The sequence below is a fragment of the Cupressus sempervirens genome, chromosome 9 (assembly GCF_028749045.1).
Source record: "Cupressus sempervirens isolate cs-2001-9-10 chromosome 9, ASM2874904v1, whole genome shotgun sequence".
Taxonomy (NCBI): domain Eukaryota; kingdom Viridiplantae; phylum Streptophyta; class Pinopsida; order Cupressales; family Cupressaceae; genus Cupressus; species Cupressus sempervirens.
Window position 1 is genome coordinate 554,052,966 of NC_143126.1, and position 21,735 is coordinate 554,074,700.

At 35.9% G+C, this 21,735-nt stretch overlaps 1 protein-coding gene across 12 annotated transcripts in view; it reads left to right on the plus strand.

Moving 5' to 3' along the window:
* The first annotated feature begins 3,216 nt into the window (after positions 1 to 3,216).
* The window catches only part of LOC149539850 (Nucleic acid-binding, OB-fold-like protein), a 61,597-nt gene continuing 43,078 nt past the window's right edge, over positions 3,217 to 21,735 (plus strand). For 2 of the 12 annotated variants that reach the window (XM_089801043.1, XM_089801045.1), the window contains exons 1-2: positions 3,260 to 3,415; positions 3,600 to 3,678. In XM_089801043.1, the coding sequence (XP_089657169.1) occupies positions 3,388 to 3,415; positions 3,600 to 3,678 (107 nt within the window). In that variant the 5' untranslated portion in view covers positions 3,260 to 3,387. Of the gene's footprint in view, positions 3,477 to 3,599; positions 3,679 to 15,594; positions 15,892 to 21,735 lie in introns of those variants that run through there. The other 10 variants (XM_089801042.1, XM_089801038.1, XM_089801041.1 and 7 more) reach the window with 10 other exon arrangements.

Consider the following 21,735-nt stretch of genomic DNA (forward strand, 5'->3'; position numbering starts at 1 on the left):
AGCACATATGGAAAGAAAGAAATAATAGATTATTCAGGGAGGAGAGTAAACTGGAGGAAGTAGTTTTTGGAATTATGGATAAATTGTTGAAGGAAAATTTAAGAGTGGCTAAATGTAAAATGCCAAAGGAAGAACCAGTTAAACATGAAGGCCTAGTTGCTGAAAAATGGGGTTGTCATGAGGATTTCTACCTATTTGATAACTCAAAGATGATGATGAGACAACAGATGAGATGAAGACCCCCCACCCCAACGCAATATAAATTGAACTTCGATGGTGCTGCTAGTGGAGGATTAGGAGTAGTGGGAGGTGTGTTGTGGGACAGGAATGGTGATGTGCTGTTGGTATATACTGGAAATGTGGGAATTGGAAGCAATAACTTGGCTGAGGCCATGGCATTGTTATGGGGACTTTAACTGGCTAGGGAAATGAAAATTAAGGAGTTAACAATTGAGGGGGACTCCAAATTAATCATTGACTTAGTTAAAGGAGTGGCTAGACTAGGCTGGAATATTCAAAATACCATTATGGATATCAAACAAGTCTTGAACGGAATGGAAAGTGTCCACCTGTAGCACATTTACAGGGAAGGCAATAAGGTGGCAGATGTGGCGGTAGCCATGGGGTTCAATGCAATGACACTCATGTGCTGGAGGAATTGGGTTGATCTCAACGAAGATATTAAGTCGTTGATAATCAAGGAAAGAGGCGGGAATAGTATATGATGTTGACTATAAATTCTAAAAGTAGGGCCAAATTTGGCAACAAGGTAATTATGTTCGCTAAATTTAACAATGGCTTTTTGGAAATAATGGAAAGACGTGGCTGTACAAATGGTAATAGGAGTGATTACGAATCAAGAAAGATGTCATTCCATAATTATGGTAACCCATGGCGAGTTTTAAATTACTTCCCAATTGGAAGTACAAAAGATATCATTAATCAAGTTGTCAGAAAACGTCGAGAGGTGAAAATTATGATTTTATACATTCACGAATCCCATCATAATCTCACATGGGATTTGGGAGTGCATCAAGCAGGGGTCTGCAAATTATATTTTGTTGTTAAAGGGTTTAAGGCGAAGAGTAGTTGTAGAAAAATTGCAATTGAGAAAGTTCAAATGCATATTACTGAAGAAGGGGAATCAGAAACTGGTGAAATTGAGATGGGAGGGGACTTGAATAGGCTGGAACCCATGAAAATTGAGAATTTTAAAGATAGGATGGTCACCTGGTTTCTTTTGAAGGAAGGGGGGTTTTTTGCCCTACATATAGTTGATGGCAGGGTACGACAAGAACTATGCGCTCTAGTTTGTTAATGGTTGGAATGATAGAAAGGTCACCATTAATGGAATCACATTCCAAGTCACTGAGGAAGTGATTGCCATGGCGAATGGCCTCTCAATGAAGGGGAAAAAATGGAGAAAGGTAACCAAAGTCACTAATGAGGCCAGTATGAATAGCTTTTGTGCGGATGATGAGGAGCCAATTCGTTATAGAGGAGGGTTTAAAAGAGACAAGCTGTCCGCCCCATTGGATGATTTGTGCCTGGTCCTTATGAGGTATCTAACGTTGGAGGGCAGGGTCAGTGTCTACTATTACTATCATTTCCCTTTGTTAAATCAATTTTGGAATAGGGATTTCATTTCTATCCCTTTTTACCTCCTGCATTCTCTTAAGGATATGGTAGCTGATGTTAGGGGAAAAAGGAGTAAAGATTTAAATTTTATCATAATTCATCAAGGTTTAATTTTTCGCCTCTATTAGTTTCACTTTACCCTATGCCCCTCGAGGGTGATGGTGGTTGATAACCAACGCCATCGCCAGAATTCACCCCCAAGCTCCAATACGGGCACCAAAATCCACACCCCCCAACCCTCCCCTGGTAGGGAAATCAAGAAAAAGAAAAAACTTGATATAACAGTGGAACAAAAAGGAAACAAGAAGTTAAAAAATTAAAATTGAAAAATCGGGTGAGGTTGATGTTGAGGTTTCAGAGGAGGAGACAGGGGGTAAGGCTAGGAGGAGATCTGGTAGGCTTACACAATCTTAGGCTAGGTGTAAACATAAGTCCATTAGAGTCCCAGTTGAGGAGGTTGAAGAAGATAGTTCTGAAAATAATAATGAAGGGAGGGAGGAGGAAGATATTTCCAACTCCAAGAAGGAGGATGGCAAGGATGAGGGGGATAAAAGTTTTAACTTGGGGTACAACTCGATGAATAATGCCTAGACCCAGGCGTGTGCTGGTAATGCTGTGAATATGGAGATCACCCATGTGATTGCTAGCTTCTCCCTTAAACCCATTACCTTTTGTGAAGAGAGCAACAGAATGGACACCTCCTCCATAACTATTTCCTCCCCCGTTAAAGATAATTATAAGGTTTCCTCTAACCCAAGGGTTTTGCAGGAGGATTTCCAAGACCAGAATGCTAAAGAGGAAGCTATAAAGGTGGAAGTGAAGACTAAAGAAGGGGCTGAGAGGTTGCATGAACGATATACCAAATTGGAAAGGAGGGTTAAAACTTTGGAGGAAGGGTTTTTTACCTTCTCCAAATTCGGCCTCAAAGTTACACATGCTACTGCCACCACCCTGTAGTTGCTGGCACAGGAAAAGGAGGACACGGGTATGGACATGGAAGACCACAAGTTGCTCTTCAAGTTCCTTGCGGATGACTGGGCACAGATTCTGCTGGATGCGAAGGGGAAAGGGAAAAAAGAAAATTAAGTTGTTTTAAGTTTAGTGGGATCCTTGGATCCAAGACTTTTTATGTTTTATTGTTGGCTAAGGTTTTGCTGGTTTACAACTGTTATTAGGACTCGGGTTGGCCGATGTTACCAATTTTGGTTATGATAAACTTTCGTAGTTTTCTAGTTTTCTCTGGTTGGTGTTAGCTTAGTGTTCTATTTCTCTGTTGGTTCTTGCAGACTACTGGTTTTTGATGTTTAGTTAGTCTTTTGTCTACTGGTGGTTCTGCTGGTAATTCGCTGGTTACCAACGTTTTGCTTGTATGGGCGAACCCCCTTGTTTTGGTCGCTTTTAATTTCAAAAACAAGATGGCCAGATGCTCCATTATGTTGTTGTTAGTCCGATAACTAATGTTCCAATTTGGGTGCCAGAATTAATTTAATAATTACAATTAGACAATTTCTAAAGTTCTCAAATTAATTAATTTCAAAATTAATTTAATCCCTCATTACTATTTTTTATTGATCAGTAGTAATTTTGCTAGGGTAAAAATAAATTTTGGATATTGAAGAATTAAATTTATGGAGTGTTCTCAAAAGCATTTGTTTTCAATGTCTGCAACCCTAATTATTTGTGCATGCATCGATTACTGTTGCCGCAGTCGGAGAATCCTTGCACTTGGGAAGCTCGGCGTGGCAGTCCATGGTAGACTTTGTTGTTGTGCAATGGAGTATGTTGTTTCACTTGATCATTGTGGGTGTTGATGCCATTTGATTTTCTTCGTATCCTAGGTTTAATTGTTATCTTACTTAAGATTTCTTTCCATTTCCATTCAACTTTCATACATCTGAATCACACAGCTTTTAACTGAGAAAATAAGATTTTAATTGGCATCTGAATAATATTTGCTGCAGGCAGGAGCTGCCTCCTTAGGGGAAAGGTTGGCATAAGTGTAGCAAAAGAGCCCAGCAGCAGGATGTCCATCGAACAAAGGTGATTTCTAAGATTTTATTCTTATGATACTACTATCTTTTTGAATGCTTTGAACTTCGTCCATTCATAGGATTTATGCACATTGCTTGACTGCCCTGTTTGCTAAATATGGACCACATTCTTAAGATGTAGAAACTCATATCAGGTTCTATAAATTCCTTTATTATTATGTGACAAACTTGGTACAGTTTTTTGGAATTACTGATCGCCTTGTAGTGATAAGGAAAATTTCCAGCTTGTTCCTACTTTTCAGAGTGTCCTCATTACTTTTAATACAATAATTTTTACAATTGACTATGAATTTGAAGTAGGCAGAGTTCCAGATTTCTGTGGATTTGTCTATGAATATGCCAGTGGTCGTGCTTAGGGAAGAGCTTTCTAAATCAATCTTCCACTAATGGTTAACATTCTTCTTCTTAGTGCACCTTTAAAAAGACACAAAGAACACAGCTATTCGCATCAAACCCCTTGAAAAAGCCCCAAAAAGCCCTAAAAAATGAAGTGTCATACTCTGATTTGGCTATGGAGTAAAACGGGTGTGCTACAGTGGTCGCCTTTACAAACAAATCATTGGTTGCCATAGGGTGCAGTCTCATGGAGGGGGCTTCCTTAAAAAATTCAGTGGGTGCTATTGAGACATTTTAGGATTATTTTAAAGTTGGAGGTCCCATGAGTTATTAAGTGGAGTCTATTCTTAAAGATTTAACCCTCCACAATTTATGGAAGCAGGTAGTCTCATGAATTATTTTATTCATCTTTGCCAATTTACATGACTAAACAATTGAATATTTTTATGGATAAGAATTAAAAAAAAAAATATAATTGACAAGTGGCAGACAAAAAGCCTAAGTTGGTGGGGCAATTTGTAGCCCCCCACATTTTCCACCTGCTCAAATTTGCACCCTAAAAAGTAGGTGCAACTATTTTTGAGGAAAAGATTCCATTTAATTACATTGCATTTTCATTTTCACTTCATGGGACCTTCCACTCCATAAAAATAGATCCCGAAGCCCCCCTCATTAGACCGCACCATTATACGTTACTCCTCACTCAAACAAACTGTCGAAGCTCTAGGGCAAGCGTAGAAACTAGCAGAAGTTTCAGGAAGGTTATCGGAGGGAGCTTAAGCAAACGGTCGTTTCTGGACTCCTTAGAGGCTCATATTTCTTCATTGCAAACAAATATGAAGCTCTCTCGACTATCTGAATTACAATCAAATCAGACAATTTGATCACTAATATTTATTAAAAAAATACATATGGTTTATAATAAAAATACGATAATAATGTAATTTTTTTTTTTTGATAGGTAACATTATGATTTTGTATTGATATTAAAGATAGGAATTACAATATTGCTATATGCAAAGTTTGGCCAAAGACCTTACTAACATATATCTACCCATCCCCAAGGCCATACATAGTTGTTTGTACAAAAAAATAGAGCATTAACACCCTATCACAAACACTATTTGCCCAAACCTACTTAATCACCCAAAAAGAAAACATACAGGTGCCCAAAGAGCTAACACTGTCCAACTCCACTAGCATCCTGTGGCTAGTCCTTGAACTAACGAGCCGCCTCCTCCCGTGTGAAAGTTGGAGTGGATCGATCGCTTGACACAGATGTTGGCCTTGGCATCCCCTGCGGAACTCAACGACACTTCCTGTTGCTATCTCCCTCCTCTTCTAACAATGAAGCATCCACCCACATGCCCTTTACCGTGGATTCACCCCCTTTCTTTTGATTCTTCCTCACAAGATGATGTTGGAGGGGTTGACTTGGAGCTAACGCGCTGTTATGCGGTGTTGCCCAGTGCCACAAAAAGTGAGGCCACATCCAAATTCGAGCGTCGCTTCCAATAGTCATCCAAGTCCTCCAAATCGTACATCTGCTGTATGCCCTCCAAGAAATTCGGATCATTGAACATGAAAATGTTCTTCAAACGCCGGACTGTAATCTTTCCTTCATAAGTTTGTGCTTGGTTCTCTGATCCTAGTGGAAAACTCGCCTCCATATCCGCCTCCCTTGTATGAAACTTTGTGTATTACCCTGTCTTTCCTCCTTATAATAACTTGCTTCGAATACTCTGGAAGCAAGCATACGCTTGGGTGCCAAAAAATGATATCACAATTTGACCCGTGCTGGAGATCGTGATCTCTACATACCATTATTTGATGAATGCCATCCAGGGATGGAGTCATAATGAAAGTTGCATTCCCCAAATGATGAGCAAGAATGTTGTATTTTTATTTTTGGCCTCTTAATAATAACTTCCTCTTCTCAATCTAAAACGAGAAGTCTAAGGTCTTCGTATATTTTATTCTGAATCCCCAAAGCTGTATTTGTGCCCATATTGGCCAGCTTGTCCGCCACCCTATTTGCGTCTCGGTAAGTATGGGAAACCTTAAAATCTTCAAATTCCATTAACAGTCCTCTGATTTGTTGAATGTATTTGTTGAGTTACCACACTTCCAACTTCCCTATTTTTATCCCATTAATGATTATCTTTGAGTCCCCTTCAAGATGGACTCTTCGAATGCCTAGTTTAGCTCCTAAAACTAGAGCCTCTTTTGCCGCACAACATTCTGCCACATTATTCGTGTCATCGCTTAGTCGTTTGGCCATGAAGGCAAGAGTGTTGCCCTTATGATCTCTCGCTACACAACCACACCCTGAGACCCCCAGATTTCCCTTGGCAGCCTCATCAAAGTTTATTTTAACCCATCCTTCCTTTGGTGGTATCCAACATACCTTTTCCCTATTTAGATTAGGATAATAATTATTTTTTATTTTTTATAATAATTAAATTAAATTTGATAACTGTTATTCAAATTTTCACTTTAGATATTTTGAAGGTTTTAAAAGCACAATTACTGAAATGATTTTTTTGAAAGGACTTTTCTAGTTTCATTTGATAATATAGGAAAATATTTATCACTATGTTCCTCGGAGTTTTCGGGACGACAATTTTTTTTGGCAATTTTGGGGACGACGGGTGGGGGTGGATGACAAATGGGGACGGCTATATATATATATACGATAATTTTAATACACTGAAAATTGCAAATATACATGTCATTCATATGAAACTAAGCACAAAGCATGTCATTTAAACATTATAGAACCTTAACATGCACCATTTGAATGCCACCTAGGAAATAATAATCGATTTCAGTACTTAATTGTCAATATGCATATCAATATGTGAACAAAAATATTTAACTATAAGTTTAGTAGTGAACAATCTCATAAAAATTTGGAAATCTAAATATGCCCAAATGCTAGAGGGCTGTCATAAAATTTCATCATGATGTTCAAGTTCAACATAGAAAACAGAATATAGAAAAATGAATTGGACTGCTGCTCAAGCTCAAGGAAGCGAAAAAATCACCTCTTCTTGCAAAACAAAAACCCCAGCCAGTTGCAACACACTCCAACATCACAGGCAAAACCATGCAAATGACAAAACTACCACAATGTGGTCTTTTTTGACCTTTTAGGGCATTTGGAGAGGCAAAGCCCACTGGATGACCAAGTAAGGACAAACAAAATAAAGCTTTTTGTTTAAATTTTTTTTTTTTAAGCTTCACAAAAAACGTCCTCCCCGATACGGTTAGGGGACTTCTGGACATCCCCTTTCTGTATCAGAGATGGCAAGCCACCCCCCTTTTTTTCCCAGAAGTCCCCTAGTGATTTGCAAATTTTGGGGATGGCTGGGGGACGTCTCCTTCCTATCCCCCAGTCTCGGAGATGTCCCCATCTAGGAAACATGGGTTTTTTGGCCAGGGACACATCCTTGAGGTACATAGATATATCATTTTTCTTAAAATATTTTTTTCAAGATTTAAAATTCTAGTTGAACCTAATTAAATTAAAGAAATTTTGCACAATCTATCTAGACTCATGAACTAAAATAATTAAAGAATATTTTTAAATTTAAAACTCTTATTATAAAATTAAAGAAATTTAATACCCCAAGATCTTTGTTTCCAAAATTTTCAACAATAAAAAAGAATTTATATACTCAATAAAAATAGAAAACAAGCCCTTTATTGGGCTTGGTAGGTTTAATTCTAATCTGAAAAGGGATAAGGTGTTTTGGACACCGCTAGAGAAAGGATGTATTAAAATAAACTTTGACGGTGTTGCCAGGGGTAATCCGGGAGTATCTGGGTGTGGTTGTGTAGCTAGAGCTCATAAAGGGCAACATTCTTGCTTTTGTGGCCAAAAGATTGAGCGATGGCATGAACAACGTGGCAAAATGTGTTGCGGCAGATGAGGCTCTAGTATTAGGGGCTAAATTGGGTATCCAAAGAATCCATATTGAAAGGGACTTGGAGATTATCACTAATGGTATAAAGAAAGGAAGGCTGGAAGCGTGACATCTTGACAAATACATTCAACAGATTAGAGGCCTGTTAATGGAGTTTGAAGACTTTTAAGTTTTCCCATGTTTATAGAGAAGCAAACAAGGTGGTGGATAAGCTGGCCAATATGGGTGCAAATGCAGCTTTTGGGATCTAGAATGAAATATTCGAAGACCTCAAGACTTCTCGAATCTGATTAAAGAGAGGAAGAAACAATGAAGAGGCTGAATCAACAAATAAAGTGTTATTGCTGATCATTTTGAGAGTACATATTTCATCATGATTCTACCCCCTTGATGGCATTCATGAGATTACGGTTCTTGAGATCACATTCTCCAGTGCGTGTTAGAGAATGAAATAATTTATTGACACCCCCACTAAAACTTGCTTCCAGATTGTTCGAAGCAAGTGAATTTAAGGAGGGAAAATAGGGTACTCCACAGAATTTTTTACAAGGAAGCTAGAAATGGAGGCAAATTTCATGCTCGGATCTGAGAACTAGACTCAAACTTATGAAGGGAAGATTACAGTCCGGCGGTTGAAGAATATCTTCATGTTCAATGATCAGAAATTCTTGGAGGGCATACAACAAATGTACGGAGTAGAGTACCTGGACTCTTACTGGAAGTGACGCTCTAATCTGGATGTGGCTTCACTTTTCATGGTGCTGACACTAGTGGTGGGTGATTCCAAGGAGGAAGTTTGCAGGGTCGTGGCAGCTTGTGTCGACCCACAGTGGCTGTAGGGGTTGGAAGAAATAGTGGAACGCATTGTGTTGGGTGTGGGATTGGAGATGGGACAAGAGCCGTGGCGTTTGATTGGGGGTGGGGAGGCTTCTTTACAATCCCTGATCATTTGGTCTTCTGCAAGCCCAAAAGGGGTGCACACCCCACAGGAAGAGAAGAATGGCGAAAAATAGTGGATTTCCTTGAGGCGAAGATTTGGGTGTCGGCTGAGGATAGGCGTGGTTTCATGAAGGCTACACCATGAAAGAGTATTTTAGCTCCAGGACAGCCCTTGCGACATCAAATAATGAGGAAGAACCATAAGGGAGGGGGAGAATCCACGGTGCAAGGCATGTGGGTGGAAGTTTCCTTGATAGAAGAGGAGGGAGCAAGTAGTAGCAAGCGTCGCCAAGTTGCCACTTTGTAGGGGAAGCCAAGGCCAAGGTCTGTGCAGGTGATTGATCCACTCCAACCTTCACACGAGAGGAGGCGGCTCGATGGTTCAAAGATTAGCTACAGGGGGTGGATGAAGGAGGACGGTGTCAATTCCTTGGGCACCAAAATGTTACTTTTTGGTGGTTTAGTGGGTTTGGGCTTTTGGTGCTTATGGCAGGGTGTTTATGCCCATTTTTTGTTCTTATTGTATGTTCAAACGCTTATTTATGGCCTGGGGGTTGGGTAGATATAAGTGTTTAAGGATTTTGGCCAAATTATGCATATGGCAATATATTGTAAATCCTCTTTTTAAAATCAATACAAAATCGTAATGTTACCTATCAAAAAAAAAAAAATTGAAAACAAACTTATAAGTCAATAAATATGAAACATAAAATATATGAAAAATTTGCATTTAAAAAATATTTAATTTAGAAAATATTAATAAAATATGACAAAAATATTAAATGCACATTATACATATAATATTTCATAAATGTTTCCATCTAATCTACCGTATCATATCAATTGCAAATGCCCATCCCATTGCTTTCCACCATACCAACCTTCATATTTTAAAATAATATCATGAAGAAAATGCAAACAAAAGAGAACTTACACATTAACAATGGCAATAGGGAGCCAAAACCTATTTGAAACATTCATGACCACAAGGAAAAATAATTTTGTTAAGTGAACTGGATATGAAACTACATGATAGGTACATAAGTTTCTGAATTTTTAAATATAAAAACTATTAAATGTTTAAAATCTATCACCCCTTTTTAACAAAGGGAGGGACTCTACTCCATCAGAACCCATGTTTATTTAGTTAGTAATTTCTTTATCCGATAATAAAACTTAAAAGAAACTTTCGTACAAGTCCGATCTTCTTCAGTGTTCATGTGATGTACAGATCTCTGCCCTCTATTCTGCACCATAGTTTTTGAAGTACGTTTAATTTTAAATTTGATCAATCTCATGACTGCCCCACTTATTTGACATTTTGGTCACTTTTGGATTTGTCATTTTGGTCACTTTGGACATATGTACTGATTTGTAATTCAATCTTCACATCAAACTTGATAGTTAAAATTTATGGTGATTTCTTTCAGTACCCACAGATGCGTTCCATTTTAAACAAGAGCTGTAGGGCAGCCAAGTTCCTGCCAAAGATAGTAGATGATGGTGTTGGTTGCTAAGCAGCCTGTCTATTGGTTAAGCGCCATGCTTATTAGGTGTATGCAGGTTTACTATCTTGTCTTGATAAAATATCATTGTAGTCAAATTTATTCGGGAAGTGAAAAATGATCAATTGCTCGAGGAAATCAACAAGAAGAGGGAAACTTACCAAGTTAAGCAAACCTGTATTAATAGATACAATATATATTGTATCAGAAGGCTAGCTGAATGCAAAACTTCTAAGAAGATCCAGCAACTTTTGAAAGAGAAATTAAGCAATAAATATAAGACATATAAAAGAAGTTGATGACTTCATCATATCCTAACACATTGTTTTTTATATTAATCAATAATAAAAACCAGGGTGATACATCATTGTTAATTGAATTTCGTGGCTTGAATATTTGGCCAATAGAGTACAAGAAACTTGATAGTTGCCCTAAATTTAGTCCTGGATTGCATATTTGACCAAAAGCAACATTGTTTATGAGTACAAGTAAAACTTCCAGACAGCTGATAATTCGTCAAGCAAACCTATAAGAGCTGCAGAACTTGCATCAGAGGCTGTGGAAGACAGAGCCCCTAATAAGCATGATATCTCACCATCTGTTATGGTTGTTGATGGTATCAATGAAATGGCTTGCTGTGCTCAGTTAGCAACTTGAATTACATATGTCTGTGTCATTGACATGAGAACAGAAATGATCTGTAAGATAAATTTATTTGCATAAGAGCAGAGTCGTCAACTAATAAAAGTGCAGATAGAAGACATCCCCTATATTTAATCAGTAATATTAGGTGGTCTCAACTCAATATATTATATAGGTTACTTCTTCTAATCTAGATTTGGGAAGAGTTCCTGCCAAAGAGGCTATCAGAATTCTTGTAAGACTTGTAGCCCGAGGTAATATTACATTGTCAATGATTGAACGATATTATTTTCCACCAATTGATGTGGTCACAGCAAAAATATCATTTAAAAATGTTAATATTGAGATGCATGCATGCTTCACTGGAGAATAAAAACATCATCAGTTTTCTTCATAAGCTTTGTAACATTCAATGCCAATAAAAAATAAAAAATACCTAAGAAAGTTGAACACAAGATAGGTCCAGTGATAAGAATTAAATATAAATTCTATTCAGGCCAACCGCTATAGATACCAGACTAGGAAGGAAAACCATCTACCATGCTCCAAAACATTGAAAGGTTTAACAAATTACCAGTGCTGTATAGTAATGCCAATCATTGAACAATCAACTAATTGACAGCATGTAGTTGAGAAGAAGGATGGCCTGTGAAATAGAAATCTACAAGAAAGAATGACCTAAGCCCAATGTTTGAATCTCTAGTGTCTAGTATCACTAGAGACAATATTTACGATTTGCATCTTCCCAGACAAATTTCCTCCACACTAAGAGGATCTCTGCTTGATAATTGAAGAGTAATAAGCAAACATTTGTAAAAATGGGTGCGCTAGATTTGCATGGTTGCTGACCATTCATTTCTCTGCAGCAATCATTACCCTTGCCTCCAAGCCCTTAATTTTGACCACCAGTGACCTTAATTGATTATACACATTTGATGTAAGAATCAGTGTGAATATGCTTCCAGATAAGTTGTTGTCAGACAAATTTAAGGCAATGAAGTCAACGATTGTGTTTCAGCAGAAATACTTCCAGAAAGCCTGTTTGTCGAGAAAGGCATTCCATGCATCTGAAATTGTTATATGCAAAACAAAACTTTTTTGTCATTATCTATAAATTCTTAACGATCTACTGCAAAGAGTGACCCTGAACCTTAGATATGATTCATTTGCTAATTCAATTTTTTGTAATAAATCACAAGAAAAGCAAAAAAAAAAAAAGACATCTTGAAATTTGATCACTATCATAAAGAGAACAAGAAAATTTTAGCACAATAAGTACAACATGAGTTTAGTGTGATTATATGAAGGGAAAATAAATAAAACAAATACATAGCGACAACTTATAGGGAAGTCCACATGCAGATGGGAAGAGAAAACATATAGTATAGTAGTAACATTAGATTCCATTAATCATGATCAAAAGAAAAGAAGATAGAAGTTTGCAATGAAAATGGCAGTTTATCAATAAAGGATGTCACGAGTGGTACATAAGAAATGATAACTACCAATGTGGCACATTTGAAAGGACATAGTTTTGCTATATTCAAATTATTGAGGCAAGGACAACGATAAGTCCATTAACAGGTTCCTACTGTGAAAAAAATAAAAGAAATTAAATAAAACAATATCTGATGTGAAAAGGATGCAATAATATGTATTAGAAAGTGAATTAATGAAAAAATATTAAGATGGAGCACATTATTCAGGATATTTTCATATCCTTCAAGGTCAATTCCATTGACATAATGAAGTTTTCGCAGGTTAATAGATCATTGTCAAATGATCAAGTCAAAAAATACATGTAATAAAATGTGCAAGGGCAGAAATAAGGCAATGGCATATTAGAGCAATAAAAGACTTTTTTTTATACGTATGCCAAACAGTGACAATCCAAAGGATATAACCGTCTAAACAAAGGCTGGTAACAATACTCCCAATTTTGTTTGCACTGTAATTTTGAGATATGGAAATGGTGGCAGCCAATATCATTGAAGAGAAAATCTATTTTCAGAACAGAGGAATTGAGATTCATTGGTTCTAGTAAGGTAAAACAATCATATTATATGATCAATGATCTGAAAATATGGTGGTAAAACAAACATGTTTTTAGTCTCTTTTGTTAATACAGAGCTTGAAGATAACTAAAATACAGAGAACATGAAGATCCAACCAGAAGCATTATCTAAAAGTGATTTTGAATGCTAGTTTACAGACCAAGATAACATAATTGTAGGCTAATACTTATAATAGAAGCAAATTCAAACATAGAAGCCCACTAGATCTAAAGGGAAATAAATAGTTGTTACTATTTAAATGAAGAAAATAGGGCTGAAAATTGTTGTTGCAAGCCTTTGTAAATTTTGTCAAAGTGGTGTATAAGAGTTGCAGTAAAGCGTATCTTTAAGCAAATATTGAGGAAAATTTATTTTGTCAAAAGAAAAAAGGTATTTTTGAGCCTGAAAAGTTCTATCAATTATTACAGAAAATTTGAATAAAAGTAATCAATTTACTTGTAATGTTCTGTAAAATTTTACAGTGAACCAAAAAAAATCAACATAATATTTCCCTACGCAAGAGGAGCAATTTCCACAATGTGTTAATTAAGAAAATAAACTAGAAATTACTGCTGAACTGTCTTTATATGCATAAAGATACAAAACAAATTTGTCCAACACAAGTGGGATGATCACAACTAAAAGTCATCTCAAAAGATTGGTTCAGCAGAGAAGCATCATAAAAACAGGATTCACAAATTGGGGCAAACACCATGAGCTGCACTCTCATCGCTTCAGCTACAAAGCTGTCTATTACATACTCCAATTGCATCAATTGAAAGATTTAAGAAACTAAACAAGTTTTAATTTAATTGTTTTAATTGAGATTAAAATTAGTTGATTGAACATTTTCCATGACAGAATGTTAATGAATTTAAAATTATGAGTTACTGAGTACCTTTTATAGAAACATATTTGTAGAAAATATTCTTCTTCAGAAACATATATGTAGACAACACAACTTCTTCTGGTGAGCCCACGTCCTTCCACAGTGATTACCTGCAAAAAATGTGGTTTCAATCTTGTCAGTCCATACTTATTTGCAGCACCAGATTCGAATATCTGATATAACAGGTAAATAGAAGCTACTTACAATCTTCCAGTAAAATTCAAAAGAAAACACCTAGTGGTTTTGATAGCAATATTTGAATGCACACAGAAGGGAGACGAAAGGTATGCACAATTACAAATGAGAAACACTAGTTTTGTCCTATGAATGAAAAGACTTGGACAAAGCCATGCAAGATGCCACGCCTACAAAATATCAGTCGACTCTGAATTTTTTAATCTTGCGAGAGCATTAATTAAATGTGCAGTACCCAACATAGCAATCTTTTCGTACAGTCTGTCATGACATTCCACCTGTCTGAAAACATATGAGAAAAATAATTTTGCATCTGCCTAGTGCTCTTTTCCACCTGCAGGCCACAGCGATTCCCAAGATTGGATATTGTTTTCGAAATTAAATGATCAGACTCTGCTGCAATTCTGTGTCTTGTGATCTGAAAATCAGCATCTAAAAAGCTTTTGGCTTTGGGAAAATCACATTGTGACAGCCGTGTATAAAAAATTGTCTTGTGAATATGATTATTAGTCATTGGAATGCATTCTTTTCATAAGCACTCTCTGCAAAAACAGTGACCTCGAGACATCTATTCTGGTGCCGTTCCTCTATATCTCCGCCTTCTCTTGTATAGGAATTAGCAAACCTTCTACTTTAGCCAACCGAAATTCGCCAGCATTTATATTTTACAGGCAACCCTTAAACATCGATCATGTTTTGTTCACAAACATAGAACGAAAATGTAATAATAAGAAAAGAAGCCATGTTTATTGGTTGAAGAGGAAGAGTCTAATGGCCATTTAAGATTTAGCCAGGGCAATAGTTCTCTGCCTTGGCAGGAACTAAAAACCTCCTTTTGAATACAACTAATTTTGGCACTGCTAATTGTGATATACCCCCCAGTGTCATCTTCAACAATAAATCCAAATGTATGATATACCAATGCTTCAATAGGCATTACGAAAATATGCCCTTCATCCTAAATTTTCCTTTTGTACTCAGGAAGGGTTAACTGGGCTTTTTGTCATCCAAACTTAAAACTGTGGTCTTCAACTTTTGTTCAAACTGCTAAACTCTCTGGGAAAGCAGCAGTAGAAACCCATGCTAAAACCCCAGTGAATGTGCAATACCAGGTTTAGCAAGTGTTTTTTAAGATTATCTTTGCTATACAAAGGATTTAAACTTTACTAATGCCAGATATATTAGGCGGAATGTGTCATGTTTTATACATAAGCTGTTATCCAGGGTAATCAATAGAAGAACTTAACCTGAGCTTATAAAAAAACATTTGCTTTATAATATAACTAATGAGTTTTGATTGCTTTTAAAAAATTATCGCTATAAAGTCTTGTGATATCCATAGCTTGATGCCTCCACTTCAAACCAATCTTGCTTGCAACTATGTTAACTTTGAGCAACATTGGATTTCCAATGCAGGAGCTTGGGGAACTTTGTAAAGTGCAAGTCTTGTGATATCCATAGTTTGATGCCTCCACTTCACACCAATCTTGCTTGCAACTATGTTAACTTTGAGCAATATTGGATTTCCAACGCAGGAGCTTGGGGAACTTTGTAAAGTGCACCCAATTATATCTAGTTGTTCTTCAAATAAACTGCAAAATAAACTACAATTCAATGAGAATCTTGAGAGTCGGTAAGGCTTATGTTGTGAGAATCATAATCTGTTGTGCATCAATTTTTAATGACAATTTGTATAGAAATTCATTGTAGTTATTATTGTGTTGAATGGTTTTCGGCTAGAGAAAAATGAAGAATCCAAAACAATCAGCACCCAGGGAGATTTTAACACAAAAATAATACACAAAAGATAAAAAATAACTCTGTTGCTGAACAGAGGATGCTCAATTTTTGGGGACTGCTCAATAGGTTTTATAATTTACACAAATATCCATATCTCTCCTTTCCAAAATTTTTGAAATCTTCTGATAATTCAGAATTACACTTCTCTAATTTTATCAATTCATCTTTCAAACAATCTTTCTCACAAATCAAATTTTTTTTTCTCTTTCTTTACTTTCTTGCCTGGCTTCCCCATAGAAATAAATAGAATTTTTTTTTACCTGCAATTGTGGCTTCAATATCTCCTTTGACCTTATGAACTTCTTGACATGATTTGTCTTCTTTGGCAGGTCCAGTTTTTCTTGTAGTACCCGTGGACTATAGTAACTTTTGTACATCAATTCTTATTCCAATTGGAAAATTCATCAAATCCTTGACTATGAGAGATCTTTCAAACTATAAATTCTGTAATTTTTCCCCCATACATACGTCTTTCTCATCCTTCATGAATTGTAAACTCTTCTCTGATCCTTTTTAACACAACCTTGGCTTCCCTGCAATGAATCACCTTTTAAGCAATCTCAGCAGCAAATTTTCAACTTTTAACCAATACATGAAAATGTTAAACCTCCATTACTGACTTCTGAGATTTAAAAAATAGAAATCTTGGACACTACGATGTTTTTCTTTTTCTTAGTAAGTCTGCTCTATTTTTAATTTGCTCCGATTTTTTCTATCTCAATCTTTCGTAAAGACCATTGCCCAAATCACACATGCTCAATTTATTTTTTCATGCTCTCATCTTCTTAAAAAAGATTCAGCCCAGATAATCTCACAAACGCTCTTCACACCCCAAGATCTTCATGGGCTCTGATACCACATGTAGAATCTCAAACAGAGGCAAAACTTAATACAGAGAACACAAATAATTTTGATACAAACTATACACACAATCACTAAAAAATCTTTTTTGATCTCCAAATCTCTTACATTCTTGCAGGCTGCATACACACTATTCTGTAATTTATTGAAATAATACAATATTACTCTTTTATAAAGTTTACAGCTTTCATAGACATTCTCATGCAACATGTTTAACAGATGCATCAATCATAAAGTAGCTCTTCTTAACAAACCCAAACTGTAGCAATACCTAGGAGTTAATTACTCTTCATTGACCAAAGAATTATATGAAAATCATGCATAACAGTAATGACGCAGGCTAGCAGTGCATATCACATTTTTTAAAGTAGGCCTAGCCAAAGACTTTGAAATGATGAAAAAGTTGCTAGAAGGATTGCATATACATCCGATGAGTTGCAGGAGTGATTCAATTAGTTGCTGGGACTTGGATTGCCCTTTTGTGCTCTTTGTAAGATACTGTGGGAGCAACAGGTATATCAACAATATATAAGGAACCCACTCTAGGTTTTAAAATTATATCAAATGTACTACACCCAGTGCATTGACCATAGAACCATATGCAGATACAAACATTATCCATGGTAAAGGGTAAATATTAGTAATGTTCTTAAGTTGGGGTTAGTGTCTCTTCTGTCATTCAGCCAACAGAGAAAAGCTTTGAGAAAAAATATGTAATGCTTTACTCTGAAGGGAGGGACTATTTCAGGCAACCGCTCACATATGGACATGCTTCATCTGCTTAAGAAAATAGTCAGTTTACTTTATTAGATGGAGTAAATGTAGTTGATAAAGCCGGTTCTGAAATTTTTAAAAGCTTATTGATGGAAGGAGGACATTAAGCTAATAAAAAGAAAAACTTAGTTATTGATAGCTTTCAAGAGAAGCATTCTGCATTTGTTCAAGAATCACAAAGTTGTGAAAATTTAGAGAGGCTTGTTTTAGTGCACAAGCTGAACATTTTTTTGAAAGAGGCTTAGCTAAAAACTTTGAAAATGACTTAAGTTTCCAAAAGGATTGATTGGCAATTTGATAAGCTGCTGGAATGATTCAACTGTTTGCTGGGTCTTGGATTGCATTTTTGTGCTCTTAGTAAAATACCCTGGTTGTACCCTAATATCTAGCCAAAGTTTGCATTCACTTCAAAATAAAATTGATTTTTTTCACAGTTCTGGAAGCAACCCATTCTAGGTGATTGAATTATTTCCACTGCACTTGACTTATAGTTTGGAACATATAATTATGCTCAGATACAAACCTTATTAGTGGCCCAAGGGCAAATAATATTCTTAACTTGGAGCTTGGTATTAGTTTTGTCATTGAGCCATCAGAGAAAAGATTTGAGAAAAGATATGCAAGTCTTCACTCTAATAGGAGGAACTATTTCAAGAAATGCAAGTTTACACGAGTGTGCTTCATCTACTTCCAAAACGTGAAAGTCTGTTTTTTAATTTTTTTTTATGAAGATTAATTCAAGGCATGAGCTAGACATTCTCTTGAAAATAGGCTTAGCGAAAAACTCCGAACTGATGATGAAAGTTGTTGGGGTTACTCATACGGGCAGGGAGTTGCAAACCAGAGTTTTAGGTTTTTCTTTTATATGAACCTATCTATGTTTGATCTGGGAGAATCAGCTGAGCAAGAAAATCATCTTGCAGATGAATGGTAATTGTGATCATAGCAATGAATGGTAGAATTTGTTAGGTCCTCTTGTGTCGTGGTTATCAATGACCATGTCTATTATTTTTTTGAAAATCCAACATACATCACCAGCTGAAAGTTGCCCTTTTGACAGCTAGGTATGACTGTGTATTGGACTATTATTTTGTTGTTCATTGTGTTCTTCTATTTTTTTGTTTTTCATTGTGTTCTTTTATTTTGTTTTCAATGATATTTTTTGATCCTATGTGTGTTTGCTTTCTTATTTCAATAAAATATATCTAGGTTTTCTAGTTATATGTGTTCAAACTGTTAGTTTTGAAACTTCTTTCATGTTTAAAATGCTATTCTAGAGGCAATTTGACTTTGACTCTCAAAACATCACAAATTTGGCATAAGAATTCTGTCAATTCTTATATTTTAAGGTTCTATAATGTATATATATGTACTTTATTGATTTTTTTATGTTTGTATTTAAAATTTCCTTTCAGATTCTGAATTTTCCCTATTTTTACATAGTTTTCTTTAAATTGGTGAAAAAATTGCCATCCCAGAAAGTTGTACACTGTTGTCCCAGCTTGGAAACTTGGGGTAACCTCAGTTTATACTTATATGATTGTATGCTAATGGGAGTTTTAACTTCAACTTCTAAGTTATCTTCTGTAGTTATGTGTTATGCCCCTACTAGAGATCAGTCTTGATGAAGGAAATCTAGGTGAGGCAATTGCTTTAATAACAAATTGTTATAATTGTGATATTGCTATTAGGATTCAACTGTGTAGTTTTTCCATTTTTGTAAAATTTATGAGCCATGTCTCATGAATAGTGGTTCACACGAACCCATCTCTCATGAGATTGAATGGAACACTTAGTGCTCATTGCATCTAGGCGATGCTCACAGAGGCGATGCACACGTAACACTTCGTGAGCATGACCTAGATGCAATGAGTGCTAAGTGTTCCATTCATTCTCATCAGAGAGAGGTTCATGTGAACCACTACTCATGAAACATGGGTCAATAAGTTTGACTCAGAAAATTACACAGTTGAATCCTGATTGCAATATCACAATTTGACTTGCTGTGGAAAATATTTCCTACTTATCAAATCATTATAAAGACTACTTGTATTAAGATTAATATGACAACTAATTTAGAAGGGGTTGACTGGAATTAGAGGATTAAACAACAAATTATTTTAAACGGAAAATAGAGTAAATTAAAATTAGCTATGACTTTGAGCAACATTCAAGTATTAGTAAATTCTTTAAGGGAGCAGACTCGGTTTTATTAAGGGGTTGCACTCAGCCTTGAACGCTTGCAAAATCATCCATGAAAGGATAGAAATTGGAAGGGATGAAAGGAAAATGAGCAGAAAGAGAATTGAAATCAAAAGTGCATTAATAAGCAGCAGTACTATTTAGGGTAGACTTTCTTTCACGACATATTTTACCAGATGAAGGTAGTCACTTCTGTAGAAGATGCTCGCATAAAGAGTATTCACATTGCACCAGATAGAGGCTGTTCGGAATGAGCTATTTTCAGTAATATGCAAAGCTGCTTGAACAACAGATGAGCCTCACCATTTTTATGAGTGATCTATGTATGGATCTTGAGGCCACCATGGTAGAGAAAGAGAATCAGTTGGAGCAACAAAAGGCTGCATTGGCAGCACCAAAAATGTATTATCCATGAGTTGAAGAGGCTAGGCAGTCTTTGATGGGGGGTTGTTTAATTGTTGAAGAGGTCACGAGGGTGACAATTGGTGGTAGAGGGAGACTCCAGGACCTGAACAGAACAGGTGCAATGTCTCCAAAGATGTTCTCTACCTCCTAGGCTACATCTATCCTGATGTCCTCAACTAGCTCAGGGACATCTCCGCACCCTGATTCCCAGCGATTTCATAGTGTGCACAGTCCATATTTTATTTTCGTTGTCTAGAAGACTTCTTTTTTTGGGGGCTCATGTAGTGGACAGTCTTGCCATGTTTAGAAATAAATGTTATTTATTGGTTAGTTGGTAGAGTAATGATAGTTGCTTCCGAGTGGTTCTTTGCAGTTGTCGATGGTTGGTAAACTTAACCAACCACCAGGTACTATGTACTTATTGTTGTCTCAAAAGATAATATTGATTGATTTTACACATTACATTCTACAATAAAAGTTACATCTCTCTAGCCATATTATGTTGTTTTTGTTCATTATGTTGCATTGTTGTGTGGTGTGATTCTATTACCATTTATCCTGCATAATCAGATTAGTTCCCTTTGGGAGTAAACACTGTTTAACAATGAGATCATTGATGGATGAAATCTACAACCACCATTGAAACAATTGAGAATAATTTCTTCTGGTTATGGTTGTTAAACAACAGAGTGCAAAAATGTAATTGGACAAGTGAGATATGTTAGACGCAAGACGAGAATCATATTTATTTTACTTGCAAGATGCTCTATTGACTAAGTTAGCTTATAGGTTTGAACTTGCTTACAATTTTTCGAAGATTTAAACCTGCATGCCTTTAAATGGTTTGATCTCAGCCCAAAATGCCAATACAATCTATAACATGCCAAATCTATCTATCAAATAATGAACAATTCAGGGAAATAATTTTTCCTTTTATTCTTTATAAGAGAAGTAATTGCATCCTTTTTACATGAACATAAATAACTGAAAATTTGTTTACTAATTGAAAGAGATATAATAGTTCTTGAATAGCTAACTTCACATGAATGACAATTAAACTAACAATTTCCATTTTTCTAATGGCAAAACAAATAATTCAATAACTGATTTCACATGAAGAGTAAATTAACAAATTTCCGATTTTCTAATTACTGAAATAAAGAAAGCATTAGCTGAAATAACTGTCAAGGCATAAACCACTCTAACCTAATAAGCTTGATGTATCAGTCTTGTTTTTTTCATTACTTTGAGCTCCTGATCTCTTCAAGGGTAAAAAAAGTATCATTGTAATGCCCCGCTAGGGAACCCAAAAGAAATTAACCTATTAAGTCACTGAGTTTGCCAAACATTGTTTTTTAAAAATATTAAAAAAAGAGATAATATAGCGGAAGCAATAATTCACATACATAGAAAGCCACACATTAACAGTTACATCTCTTAAGGGTTCCATGATGTTGAATCACAGTCTAAGTTTTATTAAGATTAAATCTGATACATAACAAAATCCACATCATA